Raw genomic sequence first — 25742 nt, forward strand, 5'->3', positions numbered from 1 at the left:
TTGAATCCACTGTGAGTCTAACTGCATGTTTAATTCTCACCTCCATTTGAATGGATAGTCTGAGAAATTATGGCAAAAGTGACTTATCAGTAGTAGATACTAGTTGTTACTGGTATGTAAAGTCTCACTGTCTTGTACTTCAGTGCATTCTTACAGCAGTATCATGCTGGAAGCCATTAGAGATGTTTGTTTACAGGCTTGTCTGCTAGGTTCCCTTGATGAAAGCTAAGAAAATTGCTGGTCCTTCTTAACCAGAAGCTGTTGTCTTGGGATGAAAATTAGTTACATGTGTCTTGCCACATGGAGCTTGTGACACTTCCCAAGTCATTGTTCAAGAGTGCGCAGGTGCATACTGAGGGTTTGAAGTCACCACAAATAACACTGCCAACCTGAAAATAATCCCTTGAAGTAATATCAGCTCAAACAGGCTGTGCTCTGTCATTGTGTTGTGCTCTGAAAACAAACTACTGCTGCATGCAGATGCTGTTGTTGTGGTATCACTGAAATTGAAACGAACAGATGAGGCTGAGATTTGTACAGTCATGTTTCTCTTCCAGTTGATTGGCTGGACTATGCCCAGCTATCTGTGTGATTTCTTGTTGGGGGTTGAAAAAGAATATCTGCCTACTCAGTGATTTAAAGCAGCTTGTGTCAGTAACAAAGCAATCATAATTAAGCAAAACAACAACAAAAAAGGAACCCCTTTTCAGTTTTTATCTGGTAATTCCAGGTAATGTACTTTTTGATTTGGCCTGAGTAATTAATTTGTATTATTGTACAAAGAAACAAAGTAATAAAAGCCAAATTAATGCAACTAGCCAGTATTAAGTATGTTCAGGTATTTAGGATACTTCTGTCTTCCTTGAGGTACTCTAAAACAGATGGTACTGTGCCATATGCAGCTTGTCATAAACATGTAAACCGCATATTTACAGTCTCTGTTTAAAGAGTGCTTGTTACCCCAGACAAAATAAAACCCTGCCAAAGTCTTCATCTTCATTTGTCATTAAAAATGTTATTCCCCTGTCATTAGCTTTTACTGGAATAGTAATGGTTTTTAATTGACAATAGATTTGGGATGTGCGGAGGAGGGTGGGGGGAGTAGTGGTAGGGAAAGCACTAGTTTTATACAATCAGAAGTGCAATTTTGCTGGTGTATTTTTTCTACTCATACAGTGAACACTTTACTGATGTGTAGCTGTCCAACAAAGTCTTTCAGATATAAACATGACCTTTCAGCTATAAACATGGCTCTATCAGTTTATGTGTATATGTAGATTAAGATGAAACAAAACTGAAGTGAGGGAGAAGGAGGAAGGAGAAAGTCAGGTCTTTGATATGAATCCAGCTATAGGAGTAAGTACTTTAATCTTTCCCTTAGACCTCTCTCAAGCTAGCAGAAGTCTGAACACAAATGATATCCAGCTTTGCTCTGGTTGCTAACAGAGCTATCCTAGGAGTTGGCATGGTCTCTTCTGCTGCGATGGTGCTGTAATAAGGTGAATTGGGTTTCTTGTCGCAGTGGAAGTTCACCTGCTGGCTGAAAGAGTTCAGTGCTAACCTGCAGCAGCAGTGATAGCACCCTGTGCTTTGGTACACTGACCTGCTCACAAGGTCAGATCCTGAAAAAGAACCTGTGGATGCTCTGATATCTATTATATTCTTTCCTTGTGTTGGCAACTCATGATTTCCATGCCTACAGGCAAACCAATTGGAGTACAGTCACTTCTTAGAGATCTTAATATCATTGAGGTATGCTATTCCTTAGCACTTGAGTTCCTAATGGTGGTCTTGACTGTCCCTCCACAACCCTCAGCAAATACCACCACTGTCAGAATCAATGTTCTTTATCTGCACTAGGAAGTGTTGGGTGAGTTTATCTGCCATGCTTACCTGTTGGCGGAGCAGCCCAGGTGAATAGCCTGGCTGCCGGCCTGAGCTGCCCCAGCAGAATACAAAGGCATGCGGGCAGATCAACGAGTATCTGGGGTAGGTGGTTAGCTGCAGCAGCAAGGTAGCAATGGGGAGCTTGGGCAGACCAGGAATGGCAACTGGTTTCATGGAACAATCTAAGTTCCACATTACCTTTCTAATGCAAACAGGTTTTTTCTGAGCAAAAAAATGAAAATCTGATGTCACACATGAAGCATAAAGTATTTGTCAGTAAAGCTTTCAATACAAAGAATTTTGAAACAATTTTTCCTGATGTGAAACTGCTTGAAACAAGTGTTTCTTCTTAGGTGTTTGTACATTTGTACAGAACCAGTTGTGGTGGAATTCTTGGTTGTGAGATACAAACTCTGTGGAGTTCAAGTTCAGCTTTGGAGTAGAGTTTGAGTCTTGTTCCAGTATGGCCAATTTAAATGTTATAATTTCCAGTGGTTAAATGGCACATAAACAAGGGTACTGTGTCCAGAATTAGATTGAAGATTTATAAAACCAGTGGAAGGTCAAATACTTGATTCTCACAAGAGAATTCCGCTAGATATGAAAGAAAACACTCTCATAAGTATAGAAATCAACAACTGAATGAACCACCTGGAATATTTTTTGCATGTTAAATCAGATCTAATTGTTACTGCAATAAACACGTGCAAATTGTTTGAAGCAATGAAAAGAACTAGCCTGTTGGGCAGGAAGTTGCATTTATTCTTGCTTGTTGTTATGAAGGAAAGATTTGATATTCCTGGTGACTATGAAGATTAAACCAGAGATCTCTGTTAATGCAAAGGATTAAAAGAATCTTAATAACATTTATAAAGATGCAAATGTTCGCCTGCATTTTGTCTTTTTGCAGATGAATGTGCCATGAGGGAAATACTGAAGGGGGAGAATGTGTCCTCACTTTGAATTGCAACATCTGGTTTAATACTGCACTCACATGGTCATTAAGTATTAGTTGTTTTCACCAGTGTGGTTTGGAACAGTGTAAGTGTGATAGACTTTTTCTCCCTAACAAACTTTGAATATCAGGAAATAGCAGTTTACCACCAGCTCCAAATAACTGGTGCCTGTTTAGGGCATTGCTTTGTGTGTTGCAGATTTTAATGAACTGTAAATACTACCCAGTGTATATATTTTCTTTTTTTTTCCTTGCTACTCTGTCACTTTCAGACTGATTTTCTAAAGAGTAAAGAGCATGAAATACTGACTCCACTGTAGAATTGTCAGCTATGTTTCCCCAGTTTCAAACCATCCTCCCAGTGTAAACACAGGCCGCACCAGCATGGAAAATTATGTGCTTTATTTGGGAACCCTGACACATTATACATATATGTACATACATTTCATATGGAGAAATCATCGAAAAAATATGATTTGAAAAAGGAGGCAATTAAGGTGAAGGTGTAAACATCACTAGCCATTGGGTTTTTCTTGCTCTTCAACCGATTGTTTACTAACAGACAAGTATATAGAAACAGAAGCCACCTGGATTTGTTATGCAATTCAACTGATATGACTGTGGAAATGTCCCAGCTCTCAAATCAATATAAATCTTCAAAAGGTTTTGAGTAGTTAAACATCAAGTAATCCATATAGTAAAAGTCGTAGCTTTGTTGACGTTGAGAAGGAGAAAGCTGTGCAAAATACTGTTTTGTAATTTTAGTGGTAGTTCTTTCTTCATTGGAGTGCCTATCTTTAAACTTGGGGAAAGTTAAATTTTGTGGTGCACCAATTAAGTGCAAGAAGAAGTTTGCATCTTCTTCCATACTTTCAAACTTCCCAACAAAGTCGTAGTCTATTAAACATGGGCTGCAAAGCCTGTTGACATGGTCCCAGTGGATATCCATACCCACTGGCCTATGTACATCCAGGAGATATTGAATGAACTCTTTAAATGTGACTCCAGCACCTGTCCGTAATGCTTCTTTGGTGGCGTTGACACGGTATCTGGAAATGATAGCTTTTCCAAAAACCGGATGGTAGTAGTTGTTTGGGTGTTCGAACTTGTCCCGAAATGCAGATACCAGCTTTTCAAAAGGCTCACGAATAAAAAGCATCTTTGTGTAAGTGTTGAGCCGATGATAAATTCCTTTGTGATCAAACCCATCCAGTCTTTTTAAATAGTTTCCGTAGTGCACTGTGTTGTGCTGTATATCTTTTGTGGAAGAAGCTAGCCCATTGAGAACCATGAGCACCCGTTTCCAGTTGGAGCAGCCTGCTTTTGGAACTTCACAGTATAGAACTCTATATTTATCTTCTACAAATATTCTAGAAACATGGTAAGGAGTGATTATTCTTCTATTATTACTTTTGTACTTAGAACAAGTTTCTCTCATAATCCGCTTTCTTTCTCTTTGGATCTGATAGAGATTTTTCCATTTGTTGTTGTTTCTATCCTCAGATTTAAGAGTGGGCAAGTTGAGAATGGAGCTGTTTATGGAAATCAGAATTGGGCTCTTTTTAATTATAAATCTCCTCCTTCGTTTATGGAGCCTGATGGAATTATTTTCTTCACTGTTCTGTTGATCTTTCATAGCAAACATTATGCTGCTTTGCCTTCTGTCTGTGCTTTGAAGCTTAGTGGGCATGTTTTCAGATAGGTGTAATGAATCGCTCTGCTTTATTGTTGCTACACTGTCTACGGTAATTTTTCTTAAACTTCTATCCTGGTTGTTGCTAGAAATACAGTCCTGATGGGGAAAAATAGATGAAAGATGTTAGTAAATGAGAAGGTGTTTGTCACTGTTAACAGCTTGTGCAACTTAATGTGGATCTTTCATACACTCTGAGCTCAGCAGAATTGTATAACAAAAGGCATTGCCGCAAGTCCTCCATGCTGGGCCTTCGCTGTGGTATGGACTGTTGTCAGCTTGTTCTGTGCTGACAGGGAAGTCAAAGGCTGAGATGAACCTGAACTGGTAAATTCCGGTTCAGATCTGAATGGGAAGTTGTGCACAGAGCGAAACCTGAAGGGAAGGTTTATAATGTTTGTAAAGTGGAGTGAAGATGTAGAGGGAGCAAGAGTGGGAAGAGGGAAGCAGAAGGGACTGAAGTAGAACATGAAGGATTCGCAGAGAAGTGGGTTTCATGAGAACAGCATGAGTAAGGACGCCAAATGGAGGCTTGAGTGAGGTAAGCCTTGGACCAAAGCGATTGAGACTTGATGAGAAGCAGTAAGGGGTGGGAATGAATCTGTGGCTGGGATTAGGCAACCGAAAACAGAGTAAGCAACACGGTTCTATGGACAGTGGTTTTCTGGGACCTGCTTCTTTTCACTAGGTGGATCTCACTGGTTAATATTACTTCTGGCATATAGGCCAGATGTGCTCCATTACTTCGGCCTTCTCAAAGCAGCTGAATTAAATCCCTGTCTACAAGTTTATGCCTCTAAGACTAAAATTAGGTTCTGGACACTGTTTAACTACATGTCATCTCTGTTTCAAGAGCTCACCTGGGAGCTGAGTGGGAGCTGAGTGGCGGACATTACGGTGGAGATCTGTTACAGACCGCCTTATCAAGAGGACTCTGTGGATGAAGCGCTCTACAGACAAATAGGAGCAGCCTCACGCTCGCAGGCCCTTGTCCTCATGGGGGACTTCAACTATCCTGATATCTGTTGGAGGGACGGTATGGCCCGGCAGAAGCAATCCAGGAGGTTCCTCGATTGTGTGGAAGACAACTTCCTCTTTCAAATAATAGAGGAGCTGACAAGGAGCGGTGCCATGTTTGACCTCGTGCTCACCAACAGGGAGGGACTGGTTGGAAATGTGACACTCCAGGGCAGCCTTGGCTGTAGCGATCACGAGATGGTCAAGTTCAAGATCCTCAGGACAGTGAGAAGAGCATGCAGCAAGCTCACTGCCCTGGACTTCAAGAGAGCAGACTTTGGCCTCTTCAGGAACCTGCTTAGTAAGGTTCCATGGGATATAGTCCTAGAGGGCAGGGAGGCCCAAGACTGCTGGTTGATACTCCAGGATCACCTGCTACATGCTCAGGAGTGTTGCGTCCCAACTAGAAGGAAGTGCGGCAGGAGGGCCAGGAGACCTCCATGGATGGATAAGGAGCTGCTGAGGAAACTTAGAGGGAAAAAAGAAGCTTACAGAAGGTGGAAGCAAGGGCAGGTGGCCTGGGAAGAATACAAGAATGCTGTCTGGAAAGCTAGGGACCAGGTGAGGAAAGCTAAGGCCCAGTTAGAATTAAATCTGGCAAGGGATGAGAAAGATAACAGGAAAGGATTCTATAGGTATGTAGCAAATAGAAGACAGACTAGAGACAACGTGGGCCCTCTCCGGAAGCTGTCAAGAGAACTGGCTACCGTGGATTTGGAGAAGGCTGAGGTTCTTAATGACTTCTTTGCCTCAGTCTTCACTAGCAAATGCTCTGACCACACCACCCAAGTCTTGGAAGGCAGATGCAGGGACTGTGAGAATGAAGACCTTAGGCCCACTGTGGGAGAGGATCAGGTTCGAGACCATCTTAAGAACCTGAACGTGCACAAGTCCATGGGACCTGGTGAAATCCATCCACAGGTCCTGAAGGAGCTGGCGAATGAAGTTGCTAAGCCACTGTCCATCATATTTGAAAAATGAAGGCAGTCAGTTGAAGTTCCTGATGACTGGAAGAAGGGTAATATAACCCCCACTGTGAAGAAGGGGAAGGTGGAAGACCCGGGGAACTACAGACCAGCCAGCCTCACCTCTGTGCCTGGCAAAATCTTGGAGCAGATTCTCCTGGAAAGCATGCTAAGGCACATGAAAAACAACGAGGTGGTTGGTGACAGCCAACATGGCTTCACTAAGGGGAAAACCTGCCTGACCAATTTGGTGGCCTTCTATGATGGGGCTACGGAACTGGTGGACAGGGGCAGAGCAGTTGACGTCATCTGCCTGGACTTTTGCAAAGCGTCGACACTGTCCCGCACGACATCCTTGTCTCTAAATTGGAGAGACATCAATTTGATAGATGGACCACTCAGTGGATAAAGAACTGGCTGGATGGCCGCACGCAAAGAGTTGTGGTAAACGGCTCAATGTCCAGTTGGAAAACAGTAATGAATGGTGTCCCTCAGGGATCGGTGTTGGGACCGGTCCTGTTCAACATCATTGTCAGCGACATGGACAGTGGCATGGAGTGCGCCCTCAGCAAGTTTGCCGATGACACCAAGCTGTGTGGTTCAGTTGATATGCTGGAGGGAAGGGATGCCATCCAGAGGGACCTTGACACGCTTGTGAGGTGGGCCGATGCCAACTATGAAGTTTAACCAAGCCAAGTGTAAGGTCCTACACCTGGGTTGAGGCAATCCCAGGCACAGCTACAGGCTGGGCAGAGAAGAGATTCAGAGCAGCCCTGCAGAGAAGGACTTGCGAGTGTTGGTTGACGAGAAGCTTAACATGAGCCGGCAGTGTGCGCTTGCAGCCCAGAAAGCCAACCGTATCCTGGGCTGCATCAAAAGAAGCGTGACCAGCAGGTCAAAGGAGGTGATCCTGCCTCTCTATTCTGCTCTCGTGAGACCTGCCTTGGAGTACTGCGTACAGTTCTGGTGTCCTCAACATAAAAAGGACGTGGAGCTCTTGGAGCGAGTCCAGAGGAGGGCCACGAGGGTGGTAAGAGGACTGGAGCGCCTCCCGTATGAAGACAGGCTGAGAGAGTTGGGGCTGTTCAGCCTGGAGAAGAGAAGGCTACGTGGAGACCTCATAGCAGCCTTCCAGTATCTGAAGGGGGTCTATAAGGATGCTGAGGAGGGACTCTTCGTTAGGGACTGTAGTGGTAGGACAAGGGGTAATGGCTTCAAACTTACACAGGTGAAGTTTAGATTGGGTATAAGGAAGAAGTTCTTTACAGTGAGGGTGGTGAAGCACTGGCATAGGTTGCCCAAGGAAGTTGTGAATGCTCCATCCCTGGTGGTGTTCAAGGCCAGGTTGGACAGAGCCTTGGGTGACCTGGTTTAGTGCGAGGTATCCCTGCCCATGGAACTAGATGATCTTAAGGTCCTTTCCAACCCTTACTATTCTATGATTCTATGATTCTGTGTGAACCGCCAGGGAGTATTTCAACAGAAGAAGCAGATTGTAGTTGCAGAATGTTTATTGCTTACCCAAAATACTTAATAGTTCTATAGAGGTTTTATAAATTATAAATTTCTAATTTTCAGTCTTTATTTGCTCTCTGATAGTATTTAAAACTGGCTTAAAAAATAAGATACTGTAAGAATTTTAAGGAGTACAGTATGGGGATTAGTAGGGTCATGTTCTTTCAAGGTGGCAGATTAAATCTGAATTGTAATAGTGGTTTTACAAGTCTCTGTTGCCTGAACAAAGTGATGCTATAGGTAACTGAAAAAACTTGTGCTGTCATGGAGGTTATATACTGCTTCATCCTTCCTTAAAGGTGAGAGGCTTAAAAAAAAGGTCTTAAAAAGAGACTCAGTATTCATTATAAAAAGCACTGGTGACAAAAGAAGAAAAAATTCAGATCGTGTATTTTCTAGGTGACTTGCTTAAATTGATAAGTATTATACAAAAGTCTAATAGAACAGGTAAGTACTAAGTACAATTTTTAGACTACTATGCAAGTTGTTGCAGAACATAGGCTTCTAAAATGTCTTGTAACGGAGGTGGTGTGTGATATGTGGACTGGGAAACCAGTTGATAATTTTCATGCAAAGCACTGCATATTCAGTTGTTGGGGGTGCTTGATGTGCGCTGGTCTCAGCTTTAGAAGTTGTTTCTGGTAGTTAGAGGTGCGTTGGAGTTGTTATGTAGAATACATGTGTATTTCTAAATATTACCCTTTACAGAGTGGCTGAAATTCATTTTAATTTACTCATGATGGCTGATATTTCAAGGTTTTAAAATTCAGACTTCCTAGATACTCACATCTTAAATGGTGACACTGATGATGAACCTAGAGTTTTTGAGGAACTCAAATGCCATGATTTGAATGTCTTCTGCAGTGTAACCCTTCATCAAGAAGGTCAAGCTGGAGCTGTGAAGATGGAGTGATGTCACTCGCATCACTGATTTCACCAGGCAATGGCTTTTGAGTAACAGCTGGGAGCTGCACAATTGCTCCTTTGCATATTTTGCACTTGTCTTTAACTGTGAACTAGCGGCAGCCCACCACAGCCATTCACTGCTGCTGTCGGTGTCCCAACAGCCACTAGATGGAGGAATTTCACCAGTATTTTTCTTTGGCCTATTTCAAACTGCCTCTCAAGGCATTATTTGATCAGCACGATTTCCTACAGGATATTAATATATGCAAAGTTTACAGTATCTTTTAGCAATATCCAGTCTAGGAAAAACCTCATAAAACTAAAGTTGCATAGCTTATCATGTTTATATTTTAAAATGAAAATTTGCACTTCATGGCAAAGCTTTGATCCATCTTTCCTTTTCAATACTTCATGTCCAGTCTGGTGGCCTTATCTCAGCCATCTCTGTCCATACTCTATACTCAGAATATGGGTATAATTTTCCTTACGTAGTTCTGAAAACTTACTTTTCGTGGTGGCTGGAATCCCATGTTATATTTTATCCCTAAACAAAGAAAGAAATTGAAGTCAGTATTTAGTAAAAATAAAAACATTAGGTTAATTTTTTGCTGGACTTATAACAGTGTGTCCTTTCAGTAACTAAAAGGAAAACAAGAACAAGTTCTGCTAATGCAAAGATAAATAGAATCATAGAATCTTAGACCAATGATGAATCAGAATTAATGTATTTCATACTAACAATACTCCATGGAAAGCCTATTTATTTACAGATGTCATAACAATTATGAAATGAAGTGAATGACTCTACCTCTCTTTTACAGATAGGGAAACTGAGATGGAGAAAAACGATTGCTTAACCTCAGGTAAAAGGCCAGTAGCAGAACCAGAAGCAGGTGAAATCTGTGATACTAGGTTAGAGCTCTAAAAAAAAAATGCTGGTCTCTGTGCACTTACCAAAGCTTGTGTGGTTTCTCCCCCTGCAGCTTTGGATAGTATGGTACTTAATCTTAGTAATAACTTAAGTACTATCCTTTTCTGTAAAAGCACAGCAACATACAGTGGAGTTATGTATAAGTGAGGTAATGTTTGTGGAGTTCTGGAGAGACAATACAGAATTGTGTTTTGCCCAATCTTCTGGTTTCTAGTTATGTCTACCTGAAAATATAATAAGAAAGATGTGAAAATCCTAGAAGGCAGCTTTAGCAGATGTGTAGGATATATTTACTGTTCCTAACCTCTGCTAAGTATGTTAATACAGAATGTATGATGGAAAACACTTCTTAATTATGAAATTATTTTGAGGCTTTTCAACTGCTATCGTCACTGCCACTCTTGCTTGAGAAATTCAGTTGCTTGAAGACTTCAGTTTAATCAGTCAACATGACGAATCCACAGCCTTTTTGACAAGGACAATTGCAGGTAAACGTATTGCAGAGCATTGTTAAGTGAAAGCACCACTGGGCTAGCTCAGTCCCTTCAGATTAATTTTCACGGAACTATGAAAGGTCTCAGAACACAGTGCATGCATAGTTCATGCAAGCCAACTCACATGATCAATCATGTTTTGGTTTTGGGTTTTTTTAGGTTTTGTTTTTTTTTTTTAAATCCAGTCTATAAACTTGTGTTTATAAGTAAAATTGCTGTGGTTATTTCTATGCTGTTACGGCTCATCTAGCAGTGGTTAATTACAACTAGTTACCTTTTAGTAGTAGTGTTTCATAAAGGTAACTTGAGAGATTTATACTTTACACTGATATGCTGTACTTTGAAAGTTAAACACAAATGCTAGTAGAAGATGAGTAACTGTTTAAAGAAATATTTCTTCATTTACTGGCTTTAACATGTAATCAGACAACAATTCATGTTTAACGTAAATGTTTGGTGAAGCACTTGCCAGTCTCTTCTGTGTTTTCTGAGTTTGACTTCTAAAGTTGGCTTGTTTTTGCTATCTTTCTCATGATACAGTCTGTCACTTCAGATTTAAAGCTACAAGGAAAAAAACCTCTTAAGTGCAGTGAACTCAGGGAAGTCATATTGTACAGATCTACTATACTAATACAAATCTAAATTTAATGTTATGCTACATCTTCAATATACATGTTACTTACCAGCTCTCAGATGTTGTTGCCTAAATGGTTGTATATTTTTTGCCAGAAATAAACCACTGGTGTCGTCTGCACTCAGGTGAATTAGTGATCATTAAATGTCTGCTGCCAGACACAACGACCAACATCTCACTAGTGCTCAGAGAGAGAGTAGCTGGGAGACAGAATCATTCCATCAATTGTACATCATTTATGTCAGTTTTCATGATGTTCTTTTCTCTTCCCCTTGTGCAACCATTACTTTCCAGACCTGAGCTTGGCCTATGTTTTATGTCTGGTTTTGTTCTCTTTCATGAAATACGAGCCTTATGCTTCAGCCCGTCCTACCATATAGTCAAACCCATTGTGAGCTTTTTTTTTCTTTCTTTTAAAATGCTACTAGCAACACAATAAAATGGCCTTCATCTTCCCTGTGTAATATTACATAGCTTTGTCTCTCTGCCTTCTCCTCTATCTCTCTTGAAGACCTAATTTTGGTTTGTCTCTGGTGTTTTCCTCTGTTCTGAGACTACACAACAGCTGAAATATTTTTTAATAAAAATGATAACTTTGAGTCTGCGTCTGTGACTCCATCCCTTAATGGGCTTCTGTGAGCAGTGTATACTTCTTTGCTTCATCCTAACTATTTGTGAAATATACTCTGGGAGGGCTGTTGCTGTCATTGCATGCACATCTGTGTCAAGTGTCCTGCCTGCATGCACTCGTGTTAGGTCTTTACTCAGAGATAGGAACATATACTTAATTGCAGAAAGAGTAACAGACTAGCACTCAGAATTCTGATCAGCATGAAAAAATTTTTAGTTTGGAAAGGATTTTCCTTAAAGTACTGGTCATATCAGATCTTTTTTTTTTCCCCCTTTTTTTTTTTTTTTTAAATCATTTAAAAGAAACTCTTAGCTTGTACAGTATAAAAGAACTGCCCATTTCTGATCCTAACTTACTCTGGTGTCTGATTGTCTACATATTTGAATGAAATTACTCGTTGAAGAAATTCATTTTTAAGATTGCTACCTTTGTAAATTATTTGTTCCTGCATATGTAAAATATATGTAGTGTACATATTTGGAATTCTTTTAAAATATATCAACCCCTTGAAAAAAATGCTTTTATTTTGAAATTGTGGCCTAATTAATAGAATTTATATGTGTGTACCTCTTTTAATTATATGCTATGTGTATGTCTTTTTTATACCTAGAACTTAGAGTTTATTTGATTAGGGAAAACTCCCTTTAAAGTCCCCATCTAAGCTACATACACAGAACCTCATTTTAACACAGACAAAATTAATGATGCGAAGTAAAGAAGGCTTAACAAAGCTGTAGTACGTCTTCAATTGTGCATCAAGGAAGAAGCAAACCTATAGAGAGAACCTATATAATCTAACCTCTTCAAGTCCCTGATGAAGCCACAAGTATGTAGTGTCATTTCCCACAGCTGAGTAAACTTACAGTGAATGCTTTGGTTAAATGATACACTCCTGGTCCTGGGCACTTGTCAAACTAAAATACTTAGTGACAGGACATGCATCATTGTGTTTTACAGAGACCTGTGAAGTCATGTATTTCTCAAACATAGAGTTTGTATTTTCATGTCTGTTTAACACTAATTGTTGCAACGGTTAACATAACACAACCAAATTTTACTGTATTCTCTATGAATGTGGGGTTGCATGCAGGAAAAACTTGAGCCTCCTGCAGTTTGACCAAAGAATCTGCCTGTCACTCTTCAAGTGAAAGCAGGCAAGCAGTCTCCATAGCACCCTTCACTTTTATGGCACCTTTTTGTATTTGGTGGCAGAATAATCATATATATGACAAGAAAGATTTTATTTATGTATGAATTGTAAGAGTAAATTATTGGGGAATGTATTTGTAATGCAGCTTTTCTGGAAGAAGTTCTGTGAATATTTTATTCTGATATCCTTTGCTACAGTGTGTACCATCTAGTGATTTTTTTCTTAACTTCACATTGCAAAGTGTAGTAAGTTATTTGCTACTATTCCAGCTTTTCACATGTGAGAAGCAGAGGCTAATAACTGCATTTGCCAAACAACATTGTCATGTTTTGAATTACTTTGAATTTGAAACTCGAATATTGATTGTCTCAAACCCCCATATTACTGATCAAGTTTTACTTTGAAAAATTGAAATTCCGACTCATATGGTGAGTCTTCAGTAATGTCTAGATTAGCATGCAGGTATCTGACCTGTAATCATGGTGTTCAGTTCACCACATTGCAGATGATTGCTCAAGTAGTAAGATGCAGTTCACCCACTGAACATTGTAGTTTTGAGGCCCAGATTCTGCTGCACACCTCTGGATGTATCAGATGCTCACTTACACACACCCAGCTGCTTGGATGCCTTATATCCTTAACATGCTATGTGTAGAAGCATTTCTAGCTTGTGTGAAGCTGGTCAGTAGGTTAGGGATTGAGCTGCTGAGAGAAGGATCCTTCACTAAGCTTCGTTGTAGGGCACATGGGCTGCATGCAATATAAAGCTGCAACTTCTTGAAGAGCCTGACTGTGAGAATGATGTAATTTTGCCCCTGGTAAGTGGTGTGTGTTCCCAGGGACTCCTGTTTTTTAAAGCCATTATGGAGAATAGGACTGTTAACTTAAGAGTACTTCTTTTTGCTTTGATGGTATTCTGCTCTCATGTGACCCCACTTGAAATACTGTGTGCAGTTCTGGTGTTCTCAACATAAAAAGGACATGGAGCTGTTGGAGCAAGTCCAGAGGAGGGCCATGAGGATAATAAGGGGGCTCGAGCACCTCCCGTATGAAGACAGGGTGAGAAAGTTGGGGCTGTTCAGCCTGGAGAAGAGAAGCTGCATGGAGACCTCATAGCAGCCTTCCCATATCTGAAAGAGGCCTACAAGGATGCTGAGGAGGGACTCTTCATTGAGGACTGTAACGATAGGACAAGGGGAAAAGGGTTCAGACTTAAACAGGGGAAGTTCAGGTTAGATATAAGGAAGAAGTTCTTTCTTGTGAGGGTGGTAAGACACTGGCACAGGTTGCCCGGAGAAGTGGTAAGTTCTCCATCCCTGGCAGTGTTCAGGGCCAGGCTGGACAGATCCTTGAGCGACATGGTCTAGGGTGAAGCGTCCCTGCCCATGGCAGCGGGGGTTGAAACTGCATGATCTTAAGGTCCTTTCCAACTGTAACTATTCTATGATTCTATGTTAGTATTTCTCCAGGTGGCTTATTGACTTCTCTTCTGTGCTTCTACAATCTCTGGTTTTGGCTAATAATTACAGCCCTTTTTTGTACTTCTCCTGCTCTTAATATTCATGCTTCTGTTCTTTCCAATAATTTCTTTCCCTTTCCCTTTCTTTCCCTGTGTAAAGAATTCTGTCTCTGCTCTGACTCTGTGATCCAGCACTTCTGAGGAAGCTTGTAATATTTCCAGAAACAAAAATGTCTGCATTTGATTAACTAATTTTTAATTGATCCTTCTCAATTTGAAACTCACTTGTGTTTTATTGCTTTACCGTTGTCTTTGCCAGCAATATTGATGCTAAAATAAAGTCTCTTTTAGGGAAAATCTAGGTGGGATATTTCATACTCTTCAGAGGGATGTTCATTAGCAGCAACATCTGACAGGACTGTGTTTTGATTCTGACAAAAATATACTGCGTTTGAAGTAAAATTTATAGAAAAACTATGGGGGGTTTTTTGAGTGCAGTTAAATAAAAAAATTTTAGTTTGCTGTGCAAATGTTAAACCTCATCTTCTCATACATCCATGGTTCTCCCATTATACTTAGTGGCAAAGAACCTGATTCTTAAGTCCATCTTAGTGAGTTAAAGGAACTGAAAACTTCAACAGGTTTGATGGTTATGTCCTTTTCACAGAGGGGGATGGATAGAATGTTTCTGTGGTTATTTCTCAGTCTCCAAAGCAGCCCTTTTGAGCTTTAAGTAGTTAAGTACGACTCTGAGTAAAGAGCTGCTTTTTTCTCTTATTTGGGAAAGCATAAAAAGATTGCCAAGCTACTGAGGGTAAGGGTTTTTTTAATGTCCTTATAGGCCTCCTTTCCTATGCATGTTCCTTTGTAAATCAGATAACTCATTCCTCCTGAGTGCTTAAGTTTTTGCTTCAATCCTACTATTGCCCGGCATGCAATTTAATAGCTTAAATGCAATCTATATGAGGAACTTTGACTTGAGGCTTATTCTTAAGCAGTTTGTGACAAAGTATTCTACTTCCCTGAAAGATAGCCATTCACCCTCATTTTCCCCTCTCCTGTACCCATATTGTGCACAAACTGAATTACTTCATATCGATCTTGTGCTTTTCAATCTGAGTCAGCTTCAGCAAGGTAGGCATTGAACCTAAGTGGAACTGTTAGCTTCATATTTCTACACCAGGCAAATCTGTAGTTTCTCCATCCCACTGGCAGCAGGCAACACAGTATTGTGCTGCATTTGTGTCATGGGGTACTTAGGATGGTAGCCGCTTACGTGCGCCTCAGTTGATTAAAACGCGATTACTCTGGCTGTCTGTGGTTGAAATGACTTTCCATCTTAATGAAGTAAGGGAGTCTCTGGACAGAAGTATGGTATGAGGGAAAAGCTGAAATGCGATTCTGAATGGTATACCCTGGATATAATTAAAAGCATTTGGTTCATCCATCAGTTTGAACGAGAAAAAATTACAAATGGGGGAACCAAAGTAGAGATCAGTATACACATCAAGTGACTTTTAATGTTTGCCACTTGAGGACTTTTATACGGTCAAAGAACTTGATATTCCCAGTTCGTTTGTGGTACCGGTAGCTGATCTTGTACATCCGAATTGAGCAAAATTGCACAAAGTTGTCATTCTGAAGCACAGCACTTGCTGGCTTGTGGCTGCTGCCACATTGTCATTGCTTCCCTCTTGATTATCTCCTGAACTCCCTTATAGCCAATACTCTTGGCATAATGTTCTTCTTGACGTTTTAACTTAGGCCATTCCTCATACACAACCTTCACTGCTTTTTCCAGTAAGAGATTCTTGGAGTAAAAGGAGTATGGAGCTGGTATCTACTGTTTCCAAACGTAGGTGCCACCTGAGTATAGGGCTTATGTCTACACGGTGTGTCGCAGGCAGAATACCCAGGCTATCCTCCTGCTGTTGTTTCCCCCTCAGAAAGTCTTTGTATCTCTTGGGAACTTGCACCTGTTTTGCTGTACATATTTTTGTGTTAAGTGTACTAGTAAGAAATACCAGCAACTGAAACTTACATTTTTCAGTATTTTAAACACAGCTTCATGTGAGAAATAATTGCCTTGCAAATTCTGGGGTTCATCGAGGTCAGAGCAAGAGAGAAGCAGAAAAAGAAATGGCAGTGTTTTAAAGGAATACATTCTTTTTGAATCAAAACCCAATTAAAGTGTTGCTCTGACTTCCTGGTAAGTCGTCCCCCTCTCCTACCTTCCCTCCCCCCTCCCGCAAATATCTGCAGTGACTTTGTTAGATGAATATTGTTTGAAAGTATGGGGTTAGTCTTGTCCAGAAAGTTATTGTTCTACACGTAGATTTTGTTGTGAGGCTTTCTTTCATCTGTCCTCTACTCCACTATTGAGATCTTAAGTTGTTTGATGAGAAGATTTTTGTATTGCTTGGAATTTGAAAATCCTGATACTTTGACTTGCAGCATGTTAATAGAACAGATATAGGAAACCTTCAAGAAAGACAAATACTACTGTGTTTTTTCATAATGTTCTTATGTTCTAAAATATACTGAATCAATCTCCTTGACTAAATAATCATGTAACTTACACTTGGACTGTTTCCTTGAAGGCTAATAAAAAGGAAAGGGAAAGGCATGGTATCTTTATACTGCAAGTTTAACTGAGTGAATACAAGAAGCTGTTTGTGAGTTTTTACCACTACTTGTTTACTCTGTCTTCTCTTTGCTCTTTATCCACCCTAATTAGAGAGTGCCATTTTCTGGCTTAATTTATATTCTGTAAGAATTCAATGAAGAAAGAGGAAAAGTCAAGCCTGTGCCTATTATATTCCCCATTCCTTCTGTGGACCTATCACTGGGAATACTGTTAATTAGCATCATTAGCTTTCAGGCAGTGTCAGCAGTTACTTGCAATTTCTATTTAATATCTTTCAGTTATTTTCCATTCTCATATATAATATTTGCATATTGCCTTCATAACATGACTTTGACAAGGACATTATGCTTTATTCAGGTTTATTAGAAAGTAAAAGCTAAGGTTTAAAATATAGCACTGCACTTATCTTTAATAGCCTGTAAGAACTCTTCAGGTAACCAGGGGAGTTTCAATGAATCTCAAGCCAGCACTTGATGTAATTTGTGACTGTAGGGAAGCAGGAGAACAGCTCACCTAGAACCCAGAAACCTTGCAAGAAATTGTGCAAGCAGGACACTAAAGCTTCAGTGGTCTTTCTACTGGAGTGAAGACAAAGTGATACAGGTAGAATTTTGGACTGCTTTCATGTCACTCTGTAAAGACATTTCTTTGAGAGAGAAAGCTCAAATGGAAGAAGAGGAGACTGCAGGCAAAACTTAAAATGTAGATCCACACAGACATGCCTCTGAATGTTGTTTCAAGAAATTTAAGGAATTAAAGATAACCAAGCCAAAGCACAAATTAAGTTAATTGTTCTCAAGTCAATTAATAAAGAAACAAACAACATACTGATGTGTCAAAGGACTTCAAGGCTTGGTGGCAGATGACATGAAACTTCATAAAAAATCAGATGCAGAGCGAGTGATGTCTATGCCTGACAAGACAATGCCAGCAGGTCAGAGAGGCAGTCAGATACTGTTATTGTCCATGGAGGCCACCAGGCATATCAGGAGGCACTTCTCCATCAGTAAAGTGGCAGTTTGGTGTTTGTGTTTTCTCCGTGGCAATGTAAATGTCAATGAAAATTGGTAGTAGGCCACCTGGAAAGCAGGACTTTGTGTCTGTACAAGTTGTCAAATATTTCCTTACCTTAGTGTAAGGGATAGTGCTTGAGGAAAGGAGTTTTTCTTAAAATGAGAGAGAAGGTATGGTCTGTTTGGTCACTCTTCCCTGTTTTCTACAGGTGCCCCTTCTTGTGCAGCCCACTGCCTGGGCTGCAGGAACCTGAAGGGCTCTGGTGTCTTTGCCTCCCTGGCACTTGGAACTATCAGTGGCACCTGAAGTGAGACCCCTTCTGCCACTGCCATTTTATGGCCACATCTGCATTTTTTTTATTTGAACAAAATAGCACTTCCTAATTTTTCTAGTATCCCAGCGTAGAATGGTGCGTCAGCCCAAGAAGGGGCCATATGAGTGGAGAGTTTTAATTGTTTGCATCTACCTTGACAACCCAAACTTGGGGTACAGTTCCTATGACAATTGAATCATCTGATCTTCTAAGTTGATGCATACAAACAGTGAGGATCCAACTGGTTGCTGAATATGGTTAACTAGGGATGTCATTTTTATTTTGCTGATCAAAGTGTGTGAATATGTCTGCTTTCATTGAAAGCATTTCTACATTGATCATTGTTCAGAGCCTTTCAAGGCATTTGTGGTTCACTCAGTACCTTGCGTACAATGTACTAAGTGCATACAATGAACTGAGTGTATACAATTTATTCTCTCCATTATGCATTGGCTAAGAGATTTCTGAAGTAATCTGCCACTCTAATTCAGCCTTCTGAGACAATCATCTTACAGCAGGAACCATTTCCTGACAACAAAGCACACCGCTGACTGGTGTGTGGCTTACACAGTGTAATTTCATATTTTTTTGATGGCTCTGCTCTAGTGCTGATTAAACCCCAGGATTGTAGCAGAAAACTATGCACATGCAGCATGACTTTATCTGACTGTTTCATCTGAAATGCAACTCTTTCACTTCAGATGTGGACATTTAGCTTAATAGCTCATTGAGTTTTTGTTGAGAATGCATACAGGTTGCACTGTTATGTGTAGGTAAGACCTGTTTTTAAATCTTGGAGTAGTATATGCACTTCTACTAGATAGCCTCTAATCTTTTGCATTTATTTAGAAGTATTTTACCTTTGACAAGTCATTTCAGTCTTTATTTCCACTTTTGATGTTATCGCAGAATCATAGAATGGTTTGGGTTGGAAGGGACCTTAAAGCTCCTCTAGTTCCAACCCCCTGCCACGGGCAGGAACACCTTCCACTAGACCAAGTTGCTCAAAGTCCTATCCAGCCTGGCCTTGAACACTGCCAGGGATGGGGCATGATTATGTTAAACACGCTCAAAATTGACTTCATTGTAACTGTGACTATTACATTTAAAATTAATAGTGTTCCTCAGAAACAAACCTTTTACAATTTGCAAATCTGATTTGATGGTCTTCTCATGGGCTTGCAGTTGATCTATTGGGGGGAAAAAATATCTGTATTTTTACTCCAATGGCCAAGTTCCCTACAGCATAATTACTCTCTATTCAAAAATGGAGTATTTTAAGCCTCTGCACTCCAATGTCTGAAGATTTGCTACTCTGAGAACTGGAGTTGGAAGTGTGGATTTTAAAAAATTCTTGTTACAGTATTATAACAGCTCCTGTTTAAGCAACAGTTATTTGAGTGTATAGCACTGTCTTTCAAGTACAAAAAATTTGGCATTTTCTTCTGTGGGTACAGGATCAGTTCCTCAGTGAGCGAGTAGTAATACATTATCGATTTTTGCAAGTGATGGCAAACTGCTCTCCTAATCTATTCACTCATGCTGTGTCTTCTCACTGTACTTTTCCCCTAAAGGATTGGGATGTTAGTGCTGCTCTACTGAAACCATGTATTTTGGAAAACTGCAGTGGGCTTCAAAAAGCAAGTTTCTTGGTCACACATTTTCATCTCTTTGTGTCTCTGCCTCAAGAAGAATTAAAGCCATTGGGAAGATGTTTGGAAAAGAACATCACTATTTCACATACTCTCACTGATTTCCAATCTTTCCTCCTCGCATAAAAGGGGACAGCATTTTTTAAGTTGTCATGATGCCCTGTAGGAGAAGCTTTAATTATCCAAAAAATGAAGATCAAAGAATATAACATAAGGACTAAGTGAGAAATGAACATTTTTTGCATCATTGTTTAGAATCTAAGGCCTTCTGGCAGGATTCTCATGCAATCTCAGATTGTGTTTTCACAGATGCTCTAAACTTTCTTTGGTGGAGCTGAAATAAACTGAGCCTTGCAAAGGCACCGTACATGCAATTTTAGATAGCTTTTCTGTACCTTCTGCTATACAGGACATAGAGATTCCATTTATTCTGAGAAAATTCATAATAGCATGGCCTTGAATCCCGTCCCATAACTGCTTGTGCATTTGGTTTGTTTGCACAGAAGTGAAATTCTTCAGCGTATATTCCTCAGAGAATCTCTCATGCCAATTCCACAGAGGAACTTGCGAAACCTGCATTTTCACTTATATGGTTTGTTTGTGGTGCAGGGCTGATAATCCTATAAAAGAAGAATATATCTCACATTAATAAAATCAAATCAATAAAATCATAGGAAGCTTGATCTGATCTCAGTTTACTACCTATTAAATTTGAATCCATAGCTCCGTTTTGCTTGTAAACAAATGAGACTCCAGACTATAAATTGACATAATTTTCCATTCCTCCCCCCACCTTAAGAAAGTGGTAACTGCCAAGCTGTTGACAACAAGTGCTGGGAGAAGCAATGTGAGTGATTTCCTTGGTGACTGTTAGAAACTTCAGACAAGGTTTTCAAACTACATTTGTAATAACAGGCTTACACTGTGGGAAAGGCAGGCAATGTGGTCTTTAGTGAGCTTGTTTCTTGCTGATGTACTGAAATCATCTGCCAGCCATTCCAGCTTCATTACTGGTGTATTAGCTTGGGGAACTCACTGAAAGATTAAATGATTCATTGCATACGTTATTTTTACAGAGAACCAATAATATCTTTGAAGTTTAGACACGGAACCTCTGATATAAAGTCTGAGCATACTTTTGCAACACTGGGTCCTGAAGAGATCTTTTCTGTAGTGACTAATTTTGTGTTTCATGATGGTGTGTTTCTTAAAAATCCATTCTATCAAATCACAAGATGACAAATATTGTCTTGGAGTGAATTAATAGAAGAAAAATTCTTAGGTGATCTGCAGTTAGTAAATGGCTAAGTATGGGTCAGGCAATTTCTGAGGTTGTTACTGTGCTGGTTTTGCCTGGGATAGAGTTCATTTCCTTCACAGTACTTGGTATGGGGCTGTGTTTTGAATTTAATGAAAGAGTGTTGGTAATACAGAGATGTTTTAGTTACTCAGAGTAGCTTACACAGAGTCAAGGACTTTTCTGTTCCTCACCCCGTCCCACCAGTGAGGAGGAGGCTGGGGGAGCACAAGATGTTGGGAGGGGATACTGTCAGGACAGCTGACCCCGACTGACCCCAGCGATCTTCCATACCATACAGCATCAGGCTCAGCACAGAAAGCTTGGGGAGGAAGAAGCAAGGGGAACATTTAGAGTGATGGCATTTGTGTTCCCAGGTAACTCTTAAAGCCCTGCTTTCCTGGAGATGGCTGAACACCTGCCTGCCAATGGGAAGTGCTGAATGAATTCCTTGTTTTGCTTTGCTTACGTGCTCAGCTTTTGCTTTACTTAGTAAATGGTATTTATGTCAACCCACGAGTTTTCTCATTCTTACTCTGATTCTCAAACCCATACCACCAGGGGATAGTGAGTGAGCAGCTGTGTGCGGCTTACTTGTTGGCTGGGGTTAAAACCACAGCAGTTACTTAATTTAGGTAACACTACTTTTATGTTTTGCTGGTTGTGTTTTAAATGGGCTTAATTTTCAACAGTTTGCAAAGTGGTAGGTTTCAAAACCTGTGTGACATAAAATTCTGAGCTTAGCATACTTGACTTGGTCTGTAGGCTTGGGTTCATCACTAAATCTCTCTGCCTCAGTCTCCACAGCTATGAAATAGGAAGAATGTGCCTTCCTCAGAGTGCAGAGCATGTTAACTGATTGGCCAAGAACATAAATGGTTGGTGATCTGCATACCTAATGATGGTCTCCTTAACTGAGGATTATGTTGCTGATCACAAGCAGTACTTTTGAACAAAGAATGACTTCTCTTTTTTTTTTTTAATTCTAACTTCTACCCGAAAGGTTTTCCTGTTGTATTTTGTGCTACCTTCTTTGTCTCAGAATTTCTTCCAAGTTCTATCTGTGTTTATATGTTAATATTGATAGACATAGTGTTGACATTTTCTCAATGCTCTTACTCTGCATGCGCCTTTGATGGGATAGATTTTCAAATATCATTATGCAGTTTGTTGGCCTCACATCCTATCTCACCTGAAGTGTCACAGTGAACTAGCCGGCATAGAGAATAGAAATATTCCTTGCAAAAGTGAGATTTGTGTTTATATGAACCCCTTGTGTGATTTTTAATGTGGTGGCTTGGAAGCTTTATTTGGTTCTATAAAGTCTTTCAAATGAATTTGGATGTGGATAGGATATGTGGCTATTAAATCAAGAGGTTTTAATTTGTTTTGACAAGCTACTTTCTGGTTATATTCTGAAAATCTGCATAACTCTGTTAAAAAGAAACCCACTACAGCAATTTTTTTTGATGATTTCGCCTTTGTCAGTAAAATAATGCAAAGAAATTCTTCCCTGTTATATTAAGGCTACAGAGATCTAAAACTAGCTATAGTATCTTTGCTTAAACCATACTCCTCTGTGAGTCCTCCAAAAGGAACTGGTCTCTTATTGCTGTGTAACAATTGTCCCCATAGAACTATACCACCCCCTTGTTCTCAGGGTTCTCTTTCTTCTCTTTCAACACCCTAAAGCTATCACAACAACCAAAACGAATATATGCAAACATCTGAAGAAAAAAGTGCCTATTAGGATTTCTAATGTTTTGAAGATTTTTCTGCCTTCCCTTATCTGCATGTGGCTTTATTTAAGGAATAAACTTACAAATAACTAGAAATCCAGATAGGGATTTCTCTTGCCTTAACACTCTACCTAATTTACTTGTTACTGAATTAAAGAACTATTGAATAATAAGGTAATACAGAAACTCTGGGTCAAATGAAGAATTGCATTTGTTTCAACTTTATTTAATTGTATTTATCTGTATTTAATGTTTCCTTTAATGCAGATAAATGTCCAGACATTTATGACATGTAAAATGCTGCTACTCATTTAAAACTATTGAATAAAAATTCCCTTCTTCTATGCATCACTCTTATTGAAACTGGGAGGTAGTAATGAACACCCATTCCTCTCCTCTCCTCATAATCATCTCCTCTATTTTTTTATAAGAATACTGCTTTTTCATACTGATTTCATTGTAAGTAAAAGTTACTTTAAATTAAATAAAAATCCGTGTAGTGTTTTAGATAGTAAGCTATAGCACTAAGAACCTAAATCTTGTTAAAAATAGTTTAGTAAGAACAGAAAATATTATAGTGATTTTCATTTTCTAAATTTGGAGGAAAAATAGATAAGGTATACTTACTGCAGAAAGCACAACATGGAAATCCATAATTATATTCTTTTATTTTTTTCTTTATTTTCATAGCTGAAGCTGCTATTTTTAACATACATGGAAGCCTTTGATTTTGCAGTTTCATACTTCAAAAAAAAAGTACTCCTTTAAAATTTTATGCAGTTCATAACTGGGTTATGTAGTGAAAGCTAAAAACCTCTCTGGTTTATGTGGCTCACTTCCTAAAAGTAAGCTTGTGTGGTAGTACCACCATCTCTCATCAGATTCAGGTGAGCCTGCGTAACAGCATGGGCATGAAGATCTTGGGCTTGTAATGCTTCTGCTCATGGCCTGTTATTTTTTCATTGATCTTTACAAGAATCATAGAATCGGTTTGGTTGGAAAAGACCTTTAAGATCATTGAGTCCATCCGTTAACCCAGCACTGCCAAATCCACCACTAAATTGTGTCCTTAACTACATGTCTTTTAAATACCTCTTATTACCTTTTCAAGCCTATAACTCTTTTTAAAAGCATGTCATTAGATAGCTATTGAAAGGAAAATGCTGATTGTGGCTGTACAAAACCAATAAAGCTGCCTTTATTAGCTTTTATAAAAGTCTTTATTACTCATAGGGTGTTAGTGTCGGCAGGCAGTGAATCACATTTAGGCACTTAAAACCTGTTTCTCACAGGCATCTCCAGAAGCCTTCGCCCCTGCATACAGGGCTCCACCCTTGTGGAGTTTCTGCCCAGTAAAGCCAAAATGCAAAACATTAAACAGATGTACCTGGTCTTAGGTGTGCTAGCCAGTGTAACAGGTCAATTGTGGCTCCTGGGAAAGGAAGAAGTTTCATTGTTTCCAGTATTACAATAGCTATGGCAGTAAACATTAATTTTCATTAAGCACTTTGCTATAAATCTCAGTTTAATATCTGCTTCAGATGTTCTAGATAAATCCTTAACCTTTCAGTTGTTCCCTCTTGTAATCCTTTATCACTGATGAATCTTGGCAGTGACAAATCAGGCACTGTTAAACCTTGCAACTACTTCTGTTCATGTTCTTCCCCTATGTGCTTTCTTTAGAGGAAGGAGAAAGGAAAAGGGACAAGCTGGGGAAGACAGTTTGAATACTAATGCCCATAAATGGCATCCTTCCTCCTCATCCTCGAATTCTTAGCCTGTCTGCAAAAACTAGAAGTTGCTGTTTAAAAAAACCCAAACCTTAAAAACAACAGCAGGTTGACTGGTATGAACCATTTGCTTGTCTTGGTAGTAAATTAAGCAATGTTAGATGATCAGTTAGTGATCTGTAGCCTTCTAGATCACTTAGTTCCAACAATGATGCATGTAAACATCTGAAGTAGGTTGTCTCCTGAAGTAGGAACTACCTTATGCCTTTGAGATCACTTGCACTGAGTTTATTGTATTCTTCCAATAAATCTTTTGACAGCATAGCCAGTATGATTGAAAAAGTGATGCACGCCTTCTTACAGCAACGAAAAAGTCCAGAAATCTGCTCCTTTTTAAAGTCTGTAGACCTCTGTGGCAAAAAAAGTTACCAGTTTTCCTATTGGAGAGAGAGCTACTGTCGTACAACAAGTGAGAGTTAACATATGTCAGATAGGGAGCTGATTTGTGTTGAACTAGAATGAACTTGTGCTCTGAAACTTTTGGGTCTGCCCCAACTTTACTACCACCTGATAGGAAGACTGGCGGTTGGGTACAATAACTCAAATTTATGAATAGTGTTACTCCAGGTGTCAAAGTGTGATGGTAGATGTAATTAAGCACTGAGCCTGTCTTCCCAAGGACAAAATAAAAACTTACTGTACTGCTTTTTCCAGTTCAGATCCAGGTGAAAATAGGATTTTGATTCAAGGTTTGAACATAACTTCTGGTGAAATGAACCAGATTAACTTGGGAAGCTTTCATGTGGGGAATATTCAGTTTCTCTTATAGTGATATTTCCTATGACTATCAGAAGTATCAATGCATAATATGTTTAGAAAAAAAACCCCAACAACCCAAACCAACCATCCCCTCCAATCTACTAATGCAGTGCGTTTTAATTTTCTTTGTGTATTTTCTGTTTTGAAGAAAACACTACAGGTAATAATTTTAAAAAATAAAAATAACAGAATATGTCAACTCCTACGTAACGTAACAAATCTGTAGTTAACACTACTATTAAACTATAATGAAACAGCATAAAACTGTTAAAAGAATTAAGAATATCTGTTTGA

General features: G+C 39.5%; 1 protein-coding gene across 4 annotated transcripts in view; it reads right to left on the minus strand.

Annotated features, from left to right (window-relative positions):
- Positions 1 to 3229: 3229 nt before the first annotated feature.
- The window catches only part of CHST8 (carbohydrate sulfotransferase 8), a 178156-nt gene continuing 155643 nt past the window's right edge, over positions 3230 to 25742 (minus strand). For 2 of the 4 annotated variants that reach the window (XM_030469845.1, XM_030469844.2), the window contains 2 exons: positions 9445 to 9482; positions 3230 to 4634 (listed from right to left, as the gene is read on the minus strand). In XM_030469845.1, the coding sequence (XP_030325705.1) occupies positions 3486 to 4634; positions 9445 to 9482 (1187 nt within the window). In that variant the 3' untranslated portion in view covers positions 3230 to 3485. Of the gene's footprint in view, positions 4635 to 9444; positions 9483 to 9892; positions 13790 to 20258; positions 20484 to 25742 lie in introns of those variants that run through there. The other 2 variants (XM_030469843.1, XM_030469846.1) reach the window with 2 other exon arrangements.

The sequence above is a fragment of the Strigops habroptila genome, chromosome Z (assembly GCF_004027225.2).
Source record: "Strigops habroptila isolate Jane chromosome Z, bStrHab1.2.pri, whole genome shotgun sequence".
NCBI classification, from domain to species: Eukaryota; Metazoa; Chordata; class Aves; order Psittaciformes; family Psittacidae; genus Strigops; species Strigops habroptila.